Genomic DNA, 14,513 nt, shown 5'->3' with positions numbered 1-14,513 from the left:
ATGTACAGTTTGGGCAAGTCCTTATTTTCCTAGATTTTTTTCCTATTAATATATAGATACACTATCACTTTGTGACTTGCCTTTTTCACTGGACAAGATGTAGTAGAAGGAGTCGTGGGCCTCCTTCTGTGCCTCATGCCCTCTAGTCTGGCTGGGCATCCCTGTATTTGTGTGGTCCCTTCCTTATGGGTTTGGCCTTCTCTTCCATCTCTTTCATGACAGGTGTAGGCAGGGCATGGCCCTGAACACATATCAGGGAGCACTCATCTGAGCACAGTTCCCTCTTGAACAGTGAGGTTGTTAGGGGCACCCACTGCTTATGCAGTTGAAAATCCATGTATAGCTTCAGTTGGCCATCCACATGCTCATATTCCCAACCACCAGTTGGCCTTTGAGCAATGCCGGTTTGAACTGCGCAGGTCAATTGAAAAAAAAAAAAACCCATGTATACGTATATCTGCCCAACTCGAACATGCATTGTTCAAGGGTCAGTTGTATTTCCAAGGTCATTTAACATTGGATCAACAATGTCTCGTTTCCCGAAAAGGCTGTACTGATCTATGAACTTTTATGTTTTTCATCAGCCTAGCTAATACGCCTCTTTTTAATACTTGATAATCTTGTGAGCAAGCAAAAAGTCTCATTTTTAAAAATTTGCCTTTTTAAAATGACTCATGCTGCGTGGTTTTAGCAGCTGTTTTGGGGCCATATTTGTGGGGGAGGATTTTATTTGCAAAACTTCCTATCGAGCGTGTCTTCAGCAGTTTCCTGGTGGCTGTCATTCACAGCCAGGTCTATGTCCTTCCCCGTCACAGTTCTTTCATGCTTTCACTCAGGCTTCCTGTGCCTGTTCTTGGAGGGACTTCCGTTTGGGGACGAGAAGCCTGAGGCCCAGAGGACTGCCATGACTTGCCCTAAGTAAGCAGTAGGAGAGAGGGGCAGCTGGGGCCAGAGCCCACAGAGCCCGGGGCTCTCAGGGGGCACCTCTGGGCAGCACCAAACCCTCTTGCAGCGGGAGGTGCCCCAGCCCTCAGGAAAATGGCAGCTGTTTTCCTTCCATGGTTTTTCTTCTACTTTTGGCCTCTGCTGCTGCCTGAGAGCACCAGTGGGCAGGCAGGATGGTGGCCCCGTGGTACTCAGCTGTGTAGACTGCCCTCCTCGAGCATACCACACTGGCCCTCAGGAGAGCGGGTACTCAGTTGGAACATGTACATATCTTGCTTTAAAAATGACATTTCTCTTAAGAATTGAACCTTGTCCTTGTGAAAATTCCCCTGTGCTGTTGAGGCCTCATTCAAAATACCTTATCTGCCATTAGGATAAACTGCCAGTTAGACACTTTGTCCTTCCCCACGTGTGGCCACCTGGGCATGTGTGGTGCCTCAGAGGTTTCCTACATCTGAAAATGGAGTTGCTGGGCTAGTTCTTCTGTGTCCATGGGTGGGCCAGAGGGGGAGGGGCTCTGGGTGGGAGCCCCTCTGTCTGGGATACCCCCTTGAGAGTGCTGCCAGGGCCAGACCTCCAGGCATCTTACCTAGTGGGTCCTTGGAGACATCTCTTGAGAACCACCTCTGGGTGAGGGGAGGCTGGTTAATCAGGGCCTGTGGCCACAGTGTTTCTCAGCCCTGTGGCACCCATTATGCCATCTGAAGGAGCATATGTCAGGGGTGGGAACTTGTATTACATCTACACCTGGATGGGAAGGTCAGGCCAAGTTGCCTGTGGAGGTGCCTGTGTGCCTGCGGGCAGTAAAAGGCAGGAGCAGGATGGACCTGGGTTTAACCTGACCCTGGGCTTTCTTGCTGTAAGGCCTTGGGCAACTCACGTCAGGCATTTGTAAATGGATTTGGGGAAGTGAAGGAAAGAACAGGACCTGACTGACTCAGCTAGGGTAGAGCTTCTTGACGCCTGTGGTTCCTGGCTTTCCCAGGTGCTGGGACACAAACAGATCCAGCCTACTCCTTGCTTCAAGGAGTCCATGGTCCAGTGAGGAGACAGGTGTGGGAGCTCCCTTTAAAAAAATTTATTTATTTATTTATTTATTTTTAGAGAGGGGGAAGGGAGGGAGAGAGGGAGAGAAGCATCGATGTGCGAGAGAAACATTGATCAGTTGCCTCTCACAACGCCCTGAACTGGGGAACCTGGCCCTCACCCCAGGCACGTGCCCTGACCAAGAATCGAACTGGTGATCTTATGGTTTGTGGGACGATGCCCAACCCACTGAGCCATACCAGTCAGGTCTGGAAGCTCCCTTTCTATGGGTGCCAGGCGAGAGGCACAAAGAGGGCAGCGTGCACTTTGGTGGGAGGAGGGGCCCAGTGAGCAGAACTGAAGGCTTCTCGTTATCTTACCACTTCATACCAGGGCCAGAATGCTGACAGTTTGTGTCCATATGAATTGTCAGTGCTTGCTTTGATGACAGGTTGGCTAGTTGAAAACTAATGAGAAAAGGTAATGTGTGGCGGCACATCTTCCCTGTCAGGGTCCCGTTTCCTGTGTGGCTGGCTGGCCCATGGAACAAACTGAGCCGCTGGGAGGGCTGCTCACACCTGAGTGTCACCCCCCAGGTGTACTTCCGGCTCCACGCTTCCATCCTGAAGCTCCTGGGGAAGCCCGATTTGGGGGTTGGTGCAGAGGTCCTGGTCAACTTCATGAAGGAGGCTGCAGAAGGCCCCTTTGCCAGGGGCGAGGAGAAGAATACACCCAAAGCTTCAGAAAAGTGAGTAGCACACTTGTCCAGCCAGTCTATCCGCTGTGTACCATGATGGTTCATTTATGGCAAGGTAGCGTTCAAGGGGTACTGCTGAGTAAGCCAGAGTTCATGGAGCTTCTGGATCTCATCTGGAGATTTGCAGTGGCTTGGCTGATACGCATTTCTGTTGAACTTGAGAAGGAGAGGCTGCCAACATGCCTGGCCTACCCCATCCTCCAGGCCAAGTCCTGGAGAGAAGCCGACGCCTTCCCCTCCCACTGTGTGCAGCTCTGCCTCGTGCAGAACACTGTTGGGGAGCAGTTTTCACGTTGCTGGCTCTTGCTCTTGGGTCCTCACGGGAGCCCTCCGAGGGGCTGGTCTATTGCCCATTCTTCCAAGAAGCAGAGGGAGGGCTTGGGGGAGGCATGGGCTCTTTCTGCGGTGTCAGAGGGCCTGAGGACGCTGGAGCCCTGGTGTGGTCCCCTCACTGGGCCTGAGACATACCCTGGAGCTTTGGCTTAGCTCACCCAACCTCTGGACCTCTGCCTGGCTGGACACTGTGCAGGGCTCAGCTGAGTGCCAGTGGAACCAGCACCCAGGCCCTGTCCTTGAGGTAGAGATGGGCACACACATGGCAGGTCACACAGGTGGATGCAGTACGCCCCAAAGTTATAGATAATGTATTTTTTAGTCACAAAGGGCCCCATCTTAGTGATGTTGTTTTTTATTGATAATAATTTTTTCAAAAAATTTAAAGTCTTACAAATGATTCATGAACATATGCTGTTCAATAATTACAGAAAATTCCAGCAGTTTATAAATATATAGACAAACCACCCTCTTCTTCTCCCTTGAGTTAGCCACTATTCACAGTTTAATTTCTCATATCATTTTTCGTGCATTTACATACTTACATGTACACATACAATTACAGGGTTTGTTTTATAAAAAAACGAACTACCGATACTGGGTTTGGGACCCAGTCCGCAGAGATGGTGCTGCACCTACCCCATTCTTTCTAGTGACTGCCAGTGACTGTGGCGCTCTTATTCCACAGGTGGATGCACCTTGTTTCTGTAACCATGTCGACATTTCAGGTGTTTCTAACCCTTTTGCTCAGCAGCAGATTTCCTTACGCACATGCGAGCAGATGTTTTTCTCTTGTCTGGTTGGGGATTAATCTGTCAGCCTCGGGCATTACACGGAAGGACACTGACTTGGTGTGGAGGGTGCTCGGGTGGGCATTTCTGAGGTGAGCCTCATCAGGTTTCCACAGTCCCCGAGGCCTGAGACCTGAGACACCTGCAGAGCCCTGCTGTTCTTGAGGGCTGAGCCAGAGTGAGTGCCATGTGGGCAGCTCCTTTGATGCCCTGAAATGCCAGCCAAAGGGGACGTGTATGGCAGTAGTGGGCCCCCGGAAGGGAGGCTTGGGGATTTGAGAGCTGAGAAGGGCACTGTCCCAAACCTGTATACAACCTTCAGTGCCATGCAGAGATTCTGACCTGCACCCTAACCCTCTGCCCCATAGGGAGAAGGCCTGCCTGGTGGATGAGGACTCCCACTCTTCAGCTGGGACACTGCCGGGCCCCGGAGCCTCCTTTCCCTCCTCCTCTGGCCCAGGTCTGACATCCCCACCTTACACAGCTACTCCGATTGACCACGATTACGTCAAATGTAAAAAACCCCACCAGCAGGCAACGCCGGACGGTACAGTCCCTGTTCTCCCTACTGCCAGCCCAGGGCGGCACGCCAGTTGGGGGTGGGAGCTTTGGGCAATGAGTCGCTTTGTTTTGGTGAGGGGGGTGCTGGGTCTGGGGTGACACGGGCAATGTTGTGGCTGTTCATTAACCTCATGGACTCACGGTGATTCTGTGCTTCCAAGACATGCTCAGGGTCGCCACCTGCCAGCTCACCCACCTGGGAGCCGGGGGGAGGGGGGCGGCAGGCTAGAGCACCTTGCCTCTCTGAGCCTGCATTTTCCCACCTGCAAACAGGGGCGTTGAAGGGCAGTTGGAAAACTCTGTGGGCTCGCTGTCAGTGTCTGCGGGCTGCCTAGAGCAGCTCCTGTGCAGTCAGCTGCATTGTTATGGCATGCCCTTCTGATGGTCACGGGAATGCTGCGACTGGTGCTGAGTCTGTTGCCCTTGGGAATCCAGGCAGGCTGGGGGAGTGTCAGCTGGGACTATAGAAGGCCATCCCATGTGGGATGGGGCAGGTGGCGACTGTTCAACCACATTCCTTACTAATATTAGGAGGCTCGCATGCTGACCTCGTAGCTCAACTTCATGTTCTCTTCACATTTACAGTGATGAGCTCTATTTGCTCAAATGAGCCAGATTGGTGGACTTAGAGGGCCATTAAAGTGGAGACTTATGGAGGTAGTGACAATGCTGAAAGACGCCCAGGTTCTTACATGTCACTCATCTCATTAGGCTTTGGGGAGATGGGGTTCCCCCAGGATGACGGGACCCCCTAGTCATGCAGTGCATGGGTTCCTGGAAAGCACAAGCATCGCCATGTGAGCAGGGCTGAAAGCAGGTTTAGAGAAGAGCTGGCGGAGGGTGGCAAGGTGGCAGGGCCCAGCTGCTCCAGGTCAGGGGAATCCGGGTGATCTCAGAGGCAAGGAGACTTGCAAGTGTTCCCTCCGGGTTCAGTTTGACCTGCAGTGTGTGTGCTGAGAGAGAGGCTGCAGACCCAAGTGTGTGCTGTGTGGTTCCATCACCTCCTTCCGGTCTGCCTGTCGGGCTTGCCCTCGCCGCCCCAGAGGTTGGGCAGAGACGGGAGTAACGGGCCTGCTGCTCCTCCGCACTTCAGTCCTGCAGACCTGCCCCAAGGGCCGTCTCCCTTCTTATTTCACTCAAGTTACATAGGAAAACCACCCTGTTCCCAACCCTTTGCTCATGAAACTACTGAGAAAACATGAGCCAGGACTGCTTCTTTGGTTGTTCGTGGCTTGGGGCCGGCACCCTCCTCAGCCCTGCAGGCTTGAGCCAAACTCAGGAGCAGGAATTGTGCTTGGCTCTGTCGGCCCACGGAGCTGGGTACGCCCCCTCTGGTGTGGGCGCCCCGGGGAGCAGCAAAGGCGGGAGGCAGGACTGCCTTAGAAAGGGGCTGTGACACCACCTGCACTGCTGGCTGCCCAGCCATCTCCTGTCTGGTGCACACATGTGCACGGAGCTGTAGGGGAGCAAGAGTGCTGCGCCCGGTGCTGTTGTGACATGTCCTTAGTGCCAACATGACGGTCATTTGTTGTGGACGGTTGCAGAGGGAGCCATACAAATGGGTTTTCAATGGTTGTAAAAATTATTTTTTCAAAGTGATTCCTGTCTACGATGTGGAGCCATCGAGATCCCACAGCCCACCTCTGCCCAGCCCCAGCCCAGCGTGCTGGGAAGCCTGGCACTGGCTGTACTGTGCTCTGCCTGGGCCTGGCTGTGCGGGGCTTTCAGAAGTCTCACCCTCCTCACCTTGGAGAGAAAGCAGTGTCCACAACATGAAAATGTTTTGGGCTGTAACATAGCCATGATCTTAGAATGTTAAAGTGACCCTCTTAGCAGCTGCACTAGCTCCTAGGGAAAGGCCCTGACTCAGACAGAAGTGCCAGGTTGCTGGTGTCAGGGCATTTGCCACTAGCCTCAGGGGTTCACACCACTCACCTCTACTCCTGCCTCCTGTGACCCGGCCCTGGGAAAATGTGTGGCCTGAGACCAACTCCGGGTCGAGGCGCTAGTGACCCCTCCAGGCCAGAGTGGAGCCCTGGTACAGGCGAAGGAAAGCAGGTGAGGGGCCCTCTCAATGTCGGACAGGGAGGCCCGGGCAGAGTGGGCTTTCGGGTCAGGAGTCTGAGCTCCGTTCCCAGCTCCTTCGCCTACTTGCTTGGCATTCTCGGGCAAGGGACGTCACTTGTCTGAACCTCAGTTTCCTCACCTGTATGGGATGTTTTCCTCAGGGGTGTCAAACAAAGACGCTGCCACGTTCCAGCTGTTCCTTAGACGCAGTCCTCCCTGTGTTATCCAAGCTCTGACACGAGACACAGACAGCACTGGGTGGCGGGAGGAGCCCGGCTCTGGGGCCAGTCCCCCTCAGGGTGTACCCCAGCACTCTCCAGCTAGTGATGTGGTATCAGGAGAGGGACAGGCGGTGTCCTCTGAATCAGCAGCCTGTGAGTGAGCCGGGCCTTGGGCCTTCTGGGCCCTAGACTTCTGTACCAGCAGAGCCTGTCAGAGGCTGGTTCGCCACCCACTGGACAGGGAGCCACGCCTCAGGACCTCCCCTGGGCATGGGTAGGAGACTCTACCTTGGATTGCCTCTCCACTTTTATATGCCTTTGCTTCAAAACCAGGAATGAGCTGGGTCAGGTCTTACTTGGTGTAAGATTTAGAAAAATGGCTCTAGGTATGTGTAGGCAGCTCAGCACTTGATACTGGCTTCTCAGTAGGACTCAAATGCACTCTCTGAACCTGCCCTGCCTGCACCCTTGTGCCACCCATCGTAGGGTTGGAAACGTCTGTAGCTCGTCCACAACTCAGGTCAAAGCCCCTTGGAACTGGCCCTCAGATGCCTCTGAGACTCTTACCATGGCAGGGCACCCACGCTGGCCTAAGGAGGAGCCCTTCAGCCAAGCTGAGGGGCAGAGACAGGGAACAGATTAAGCCATTGGCTGCTGGCCTGGCGGCACTGCCTGACCCCTCCTGCCTGCCTAACTTGTGCCTTCCATCTGTCTTGGAATTCCTCCCCAGTGCAGAAATCCGTAGCATTGAAGCTCCCTGACCAGGAAAAAAATGTCATGTGGGGAGCACAGTTTGACCTTCAAGGGGCTCCCAGTGATTATTGTCTATACATGTTCAAACAGAGTGTAATGAGATTTCTGAACAACATCTGAAACTCCCCCACATGCAATGTGTGCATGTGTGTTTGTGTGTGTGGAAGTGATTGGACCCTGCCACACAGCAGCATGCGCTTGCTCTGTGCTGGGCTCTGGACTGGGTGCTTGCGGTGTGTTAGTATGTTCCCGTCCTCACAGTCGCCCTGTGTTCTATGCCCCATGAAGAAGCCCAGCTGAGGGCAGGTGGGTGCTCATCCAGGGCCATGTGGCTAGTTGGGGCAGAGCCAAGGCAGAGCTGGGGTCTCAGCCTCCTTCTGCCCCAGGCCGGGGTGAGGCTACCACAAGGAGGGTCCCTGTGCCCACTGACCTGAATGAAGACTGGACCTGCATACACGTCCCTCTTTGGTGGAGTCTGGCTGGTGGCAAGGCTGTTAAAGAACGCCTTGGTCCATAATTTGGTCCAGCTGAGCTGGCCTTTGGGATATGTCCACAGTAGCTCTGTTGGACTGGCCAAGACCTTTGCTGTATGCCTGAGAGGCTCCATGTCACCTCAGAACGCCAGGGCCAGAAAGGGCCTCAGAGGTCTGAGGCTGAGCCTCCTATGGGGTTCTCTGGCCTGCCTGTGGCTGTGACCATCCAGGTGTTCCATCAGTACTGTGCCAGGTGCCCAGGACAGTCCTGGTATCTGCAGCAGACTCTTAGGAGGGATGGCAAGTATGAATCAGTGAATTACACAGCTCAGGGTTGGGGTGCAACTGAAACTGTCCCAAGAGACCTGGCCTGGCCACTTGGTGGGGTAGAAGGCCTCCCTGAGGGGGCAAAGCTTAGCTGGGATCTGAGGGGTATGTCGGCATTTCCCATGAGGGGCGGGGTGAGAGGAACTAATCAGGGGTCGAAGAGTGGGGGCTGTAGGGGCTGGTGTTCATGGTTGCAGGTGGCCCATCTGGCCCCACTTACAGCATGAATAGAGGCCTCCCTGAGCCCCAAGTTGTAGGGTGTGGGCTAGGTGGACCTTCCAAGGGGAACTGAGGGTACCTTGTCCCAACCCCATATGCAGCATCCATCTTCACCTGCCATGCTGTCGCTGTCTGTGTTGTGTCCCGTCTGTGCTCATTCTCGCCTGCTCGCCCACAGCGCCCTGTCAGTATTGCCCGTGCTGCCCCTAACCCTGACCACACTCTGTCTCCAGGCTTTGTCTTTCTGCTTGCACTGTCACGGCTCGCTTCAGGGGACAGCGCAGACCGCATGCTTCGCCCTCAGTCCGGCTTCCTGCTCCCCCTGTGACCAGGAGCACCTCCACATCTGCTGCTCCTGTGATTTGGAGAGTGCGTGTTTGATGTGCTTGGCTTCTGCCCACGGCCCATCTTCCTGGCTCTGGACAGATGCAGATGCAGCAGTGCCCTCCCCTGCCTGCCTGCCTGCGTGGCAGGTGTCTCAGTCCTGTGTCCCCATTGCTTTGCTCTTTCTTGCTTTAAAAAAATAACAAAGGCAACAGACTCTTAAGATACCAAGTTATCTTTACAAGAACAAATATATCAAAACACAATTCGTGCACGGTAGCCAAGATACCACAAGGGAGGAGCTGCAGGTGGCAGGTAGTGCTGGAGGGCAGGCATGGCCTGGTCTCTGCTCACTGGCCTCCCTTCCGAGGGCAGGAGGAAGTAAGCTTATGGTGGGCGAGCTGTGTTCCTGTGAACAGACCTCCTCAAAGTGGGAGGGACTCTGAGTGCAGCTCAGTTTGTCTTGCACGTCCTCCATAGGGTGGGGATGGGTTTGGGGGCCGGCAGGGAAGCTCTTAGAGGGCAGAGCCGGCCACCTCCTTTGTACTCTCCTTCAGTCTTGCATTTTACGAAATGTCTTCAAGCCACAGCTGGTCATGGCATTTACTGAGTGCCTGCTGTGTTAGGAAAGGAAAAGGGTGCCATGGGGAAAGCCAAGATGAGGGCACCCTGATCCCTCCTGCCTGTTGCATCTGTGTGTCCCTAGGCAGTGTCATGGGACAGTAGTTATTTGGTCCCAAGAGGGAATGCTGTGAGCTGGCTCTGGGGTTTGATGGACTGGAAGGGCTTTCTGGAGGGGGTGGGCCTCCAGAGAGGCCCTTGGGCCATTTTGGGTGATGGACAATAGGAGCAAGACATGGAGGTTTGGTAACTGCGGTGGGCAGAAGGAGACCTTGAGAGGAGAGAGCTTGGGAAACCAGCTGAGCCTAATGAGGCTTCTTTCCTACAGAAGACAGGGCGAGTGACGTGGTCACAACATCTCTCTCCCTTTTGACTCTAAATAAGGCAGATTCTCCCAGTCATCCTTCTTTGAAGAGCCTTCCTGGGAACCTCACCAGATAACTGGGTGGGCTCTGGACTCTCTCGTTGTAAGAGCTGCTCTTCTTCCCCTGGGGTTTGTGTTATAAAGTGGCTGCCCACCTGCCTTTGGATAAGAAAATGGTTAAAGCTTCCCCAAGCCCTACCTGGTCAGTGCCTCGCCTGGCTTGGGGAGCAGAGTGAGGCATGATGAGGGCCACAGGACGAAGGGGACACTGTGAGAGGGGCGCAGCGAGGCCAAGTGTTCTCCCCACTCTGAGTATCAGGGTCCCACCAGGGCACTGCCACTGTCTCAGCACATTTGGGCTGTGACGTGCCTGGTGCTGCTTGGTCAGCCCTTGCTGGTGAACACTGGCAGAGAAGGGGCAGGGGACGAACCCGGCCCCCACAGCAATGCCTCGGTACCCCGCCTGCTGCTGCTTGTGTGTCTGCCTCTTTTGGGAGCCCACTGGGTTTTTGGCATATCTCTTGAGCACCTGTATAGCCTCCTTGGCCTATAGGAGGGTTCCCCATCCCACACAGCCCATGGACATGTCCTTTCCCAGTGGTCATCAGGGACCGACTGGGGCAGATTTGTCAAAGTGAGTTCTCAAAATACTGATTCCACCCAAGTTTCTGTTGTTAGAAATCATAGTTTTCTAGTTGGCAGAACATTTGTGACCTAGTCAGAGTTGCTGCAGTTTTCGATGACACAACCATGGCCTTTTCCTCAAACTTTCATTGAACTGAGCTGATGGAATACAGGGCTGTGAACTCTTCCCAGCGTTACTGCCGGAGCAGATGGAGAGGACACATATCAGGAACCTGTAACTGGCCTAGAGCTCCTGACAGTGACCAAGGGATTTGAATTGAGTCAAACTGAACAAAAAATCCTTGTGGGACAGGCAGCCTTTCTGTCGCCGAGCCAGATCCCTTTCCTCTGTGTCCCCAGCTCTCATTGCTCTGCAGTTGGCCCCGCAGGTCCCGCTCTGGAAGTGGAGGGTGCCGGGGCTTAGAAGCAGGCGGTGTCATCAGCTGTTGCTTGTCAGATGCACATCCATGTAAGGATTCAGCAGAGGGGCTGCACTGGCCCAAAGGCACAGAAGGGAAACATCCTAGTGATTAACAGTAAGAGAATGAAGTGTTTATAATCTTGCCACAAATATTAATTAGCATGAGCAGGCTTTGTGTGGGCAGACTTTTAAAAAGACACACTGAGAGAAGAGCAGGGCAGCCTGTGGAGTGTGCTCACCAGTGACAGGCTTTCCTGTTGGCCTGTAGGCGGCTCCTGAAGAAAATCAGGAGCCCGGGCAGTCCCTGTGGTCCCGTTCAGTGTGGGTGTTTTCCCACCCAGCTCCGTGGGAAGCCTGGCTTCTCAGCTGAATCTGGCCTCCTACATGGAAGAAGTGTTCATCTATCTCCTGCTCTGCCTCAGGACCAAGGGGCGTGGAGCAGCTTAGCCGTGGTCTTCCTGCAGCAGAACCTCCAGGTGGTATCCGTGACAGGACAGCAACTGCCTCTGCTGGCCCTTGCCTTCCCCCCTCTGGCCTTTCTCCATCGGGCAGGCAGGAGAACAGAGGATGCTGCCATCAGACTTGGCACCCTTTGCCTGCAGAGCATCAACAGACCCACCTGGTTCTTTCTGAGCACAGACCAGCACCTGGGGTGTCCCATTGTGCCTGGCCTGTGCCTGGGCCTCTGGGATGTGGAGGAAGCACCCCAGGCCATTAGTGTATGATTACGCAAAGCCATATGTCAGCCCGGTTAGACCCTTGGCCCACAGGGTCCCAGATAAGAACTGTGACACCCAGGGACAGCTTTGTGGAGGAGGGAGGACTAGAGTCATGCCTGGAAGGTTGGCCAGCTGATGAAAGCTGAGTGTTCCCCAGGTCAGAACTGCCCCACTCCCTATATGCACACTGGCTCCCCTTGAGCCTTTATGGGGTATACTGGCAGCGTGAGGGCTATGCACTGGGGTACTTGAGCCTGTGCTGAATTCAGCTGACGGGGGGGCAGGCAGAGTGTGCTCAGGGAAGGTTGGTTCTTACCCGAGTCACATAGCTTTGGGATGGTGTCCAGGGCTGTTTGCTTACTGAACCCAAAGGAGCCTTCACCCCTGTTCTCCCAGAAGTTTCCCCATTCGTGGCCTTCCCTGGGTTCACTGGCCTCTCTCTTCCACACCTACTCTCTGAGCACCTCCTGGGGCAGCGCTGTTCTAGAAGCCGGCGTCACAGCAGTGACCGCACAACATGGACACCAAGCCAAGGGTGCAGCCCAGCTTCTGGAGGGGCACAGGCCTCACAGGGCTGCAGAATCTGACCGCAGGGCTTACAAGGAATGGGGTGGACCTGGTGATCTGAGAGTTGATACACTACACCTTCTGGGAATGGGGAGAGGAAAAGGGTCAGTGGATCCATCCCTCTCCTTCTGCCCCACTGCAGAAGCCTCCCAAGCAGGAATTTTCTGTCCCAGGCTGCTCTGGGTTGCACAGCCCAGTCCAGAGAGCCCTCTGATCTCTGCATCACTCCCAACTCCCCTGCTGTGGCCTCCCCAGCCAGCTCATCCGGGGCCAGGCCTCTAAGGCTGGCCCTGAGTTCTCTATGAGCTGCTTCCCAGCACCGTGAACCTGTCCTCCTGGTTGCATCTGGCCCAGCCCTGAGCAGTCCCATCTACAGTGGCTTGGCTGGTGGTAGGAAGATGGTCCTCATGGCAGCTCTCTCCTACCATCTGTGTCTGGTCTCACTGAGGCCCACAGTTAGCTGCGCCAGGGAAGGGCCGATTTACTGGGAGAGGTGGGGAAGGGTGAGGCGCCAGATGCCCAGGGGTGTAGAGCGAGTTTTCAAGAGCTTTTTAATTTTCTTTCACCCTATTGATGTAAAAAGAATGAAACGTAGTCTTCTTTTGATCTGACTTGCTCCTTGGTGTGAAACCTAGCTTGTTTCTTGGTATTTAAAATCAGGATTGTTTTAAATAGCCTTGTGTCAACCCTCTCAAACACACAAGACCCAAAAGGATTAGGGAGAAACTTGGTCTTGGGCTTTTTGAGTCCCTGTTGGTGGCTTGTTTGCAGCAATGCTCTTGTCTTCTGTTTACCCGGTATGCACACCCCTGGCAGGAACCTTGGCCAGCACCCCTCCCCTCCCCCTTTGCTTCACAGCTCCTGCCAGGGCACCTCAGTGCTCTGTTCCATCTCTCCAGACCTGACCCAGCAGCCCACAGGGGCGCTACACAGCAGGTTGCTCCTGGGGCCTTCCTGACCCTTTTCTCCTCCCTTCTGAGCACCAGCCTTCCTCATGGCTTCTTAGTTGCCCTTGATCATCCCAGGACAAGGGCTTGTCCAGAATCACCACAGTGCCACCCGGGGCCAGCTCTCATTGCCCTTTCAGAGGGTCAGCCACGCTGCGTTCTCAAGCTTGTGTCTGTCTGAGGGTTCCAAGAATGTGCGGTTGCAGCCCCCATCACTGCTAGGTCCCTCAGCTTACCCAGGTCCTGCTCCTCTGCTGTAGCTGTTGTTGCTATGGATGTTATTCTACCAGAGGCTCAGTGGAGGCCTCACCTCTCAGGGGAGCAGGCACCTCGGAGCTTGGTGCCGTCCTTTGTTGTCCACACCTCTCTCGGTGCAGCCTGCTGCTTTGTGCACGCTCCGGTGCAGACGAGGTTCCCTCGCCCAGCAGCACTGAGAGGGCGCTGGCACATTGGGAGTAAATATCTGTTTGCTTACGCCAGTCCCAGGATTTGGTAATGATCACACTGGATTCCACCAAATTTGCCATTCTTCCAGGCCCAAAGCCCAACAGCTTGTGAGCACATGAGCTCATCGGGCAGTGTGCCAGTTCTCATGAGGTCCTCCCAGCTCAGCTTGCTTCCTGGACACTTGCCAAATGGTGTGCTGCTCAGCCATGCAGTGACTTTACCTGGTACGATGCTGGCTAAGGATTGCCTGCCCTGGCCTGACTTTCTTAAAACTTCACAGGCCATCAGTCCCATGTGCCTGGCACTAGGCCAGACCCCTGGGGGGATCATGTGTGTGTCAGGTTCGGAGGCAGGGAAAGCAGTGAAAAACGTGTTAAAAAGTGTCAAGTGGAGGCCTGGACATCCCGAGTGGCAGATCTGGGGCTGGAATGCAGGTCTGGGACTGCTGAGTCCCGAGTTTCTGCAGTGATCCCGTATGGCCTCTGGAGCAATGGGTATCGTTTGCCAGCCTTCCACTCTCACGCAAAGAATGGGTGGCACCCGCCACTTCTCTGGGAGAGGTGATCCCCTCACACTGGGGACTGGGGTTGGAGACTTATTGTGAGGGCTGCAGGCCTTCCTGTAATACCTCATGGAGCCTTGGGAGGTCTGGCCTTGCGAGTCAGGGAAGAGCCCCTTGCTGAGTGTGAGGCAGAGAAGTCCAGCTAGGTCCCTGCTCCCCTATTAGTGGCACACAGATTTTCTCTGTGGGTCACTTGGGTTTTACACATGCCTCACATCTGAGTTTCTTGTGCTTCATCAGCTCAGTTGACACTGATGACCCATGGTTACTAGGCAGTGGACATTGCAAAGGCAGCTATGGAGGAAGGCTGTATGGAACTGCCTCAGAGGTCGTTGTCCCCATGCCCTGATCTGTGACCAGATGTGGGTGACGAGGGCAGAGCTGTGTGCTGCCTTTGGCGGCATGGGCCTAATTCTCAGTGTTCCTCTGTGCAGGCCCGCTTCA

At 54.6% G+C, this 14,513-nt stretch overlaps 1 protein-coding gene across 1 annotated transcript in view; it reads left to right on the top strand.

The window, feature by feature from the left end:
• The window catches only part of CABIN1 (calcineurin binding protein 1), a 128,795-nt gene that overhangs the window by 52,056 nt on the left and 62,226 nt on the right, over nucleotides 1–14,513 (top strand). Inside the window, 2 exon segments of the mRNA XM_090292689.1 lie at nucleotides 2,568–2,719; nucleotides 4,221–4,399. Coding sequence (XP_090148815.1) covers nucleotides 2,568–2,719; nucleotides 4,221–4,399 — 331 coding nt within the window.

The sequence above is a fragment of the Furipterus horrens genome, unplaced genomic scaffold, assembly GCF_987537825.1.
Source record: "Furipterus horrens unplaced genomic scaffold, mFurHor1.1.pri manual_scaffold_11, whole genome shotgun sequence".
In the NCBI taxonomy this organism is placed as follows: Eukaryota; Metazoa; Chordata; class Mammalia; order Chiroptera; family Furipteridae; genus Furipterus; species Furipterus horrens.
Note: the sequence above shows the minus strand (reverse complement) of the source record. Positions and strands in the feature narration are given on the sequence as shown.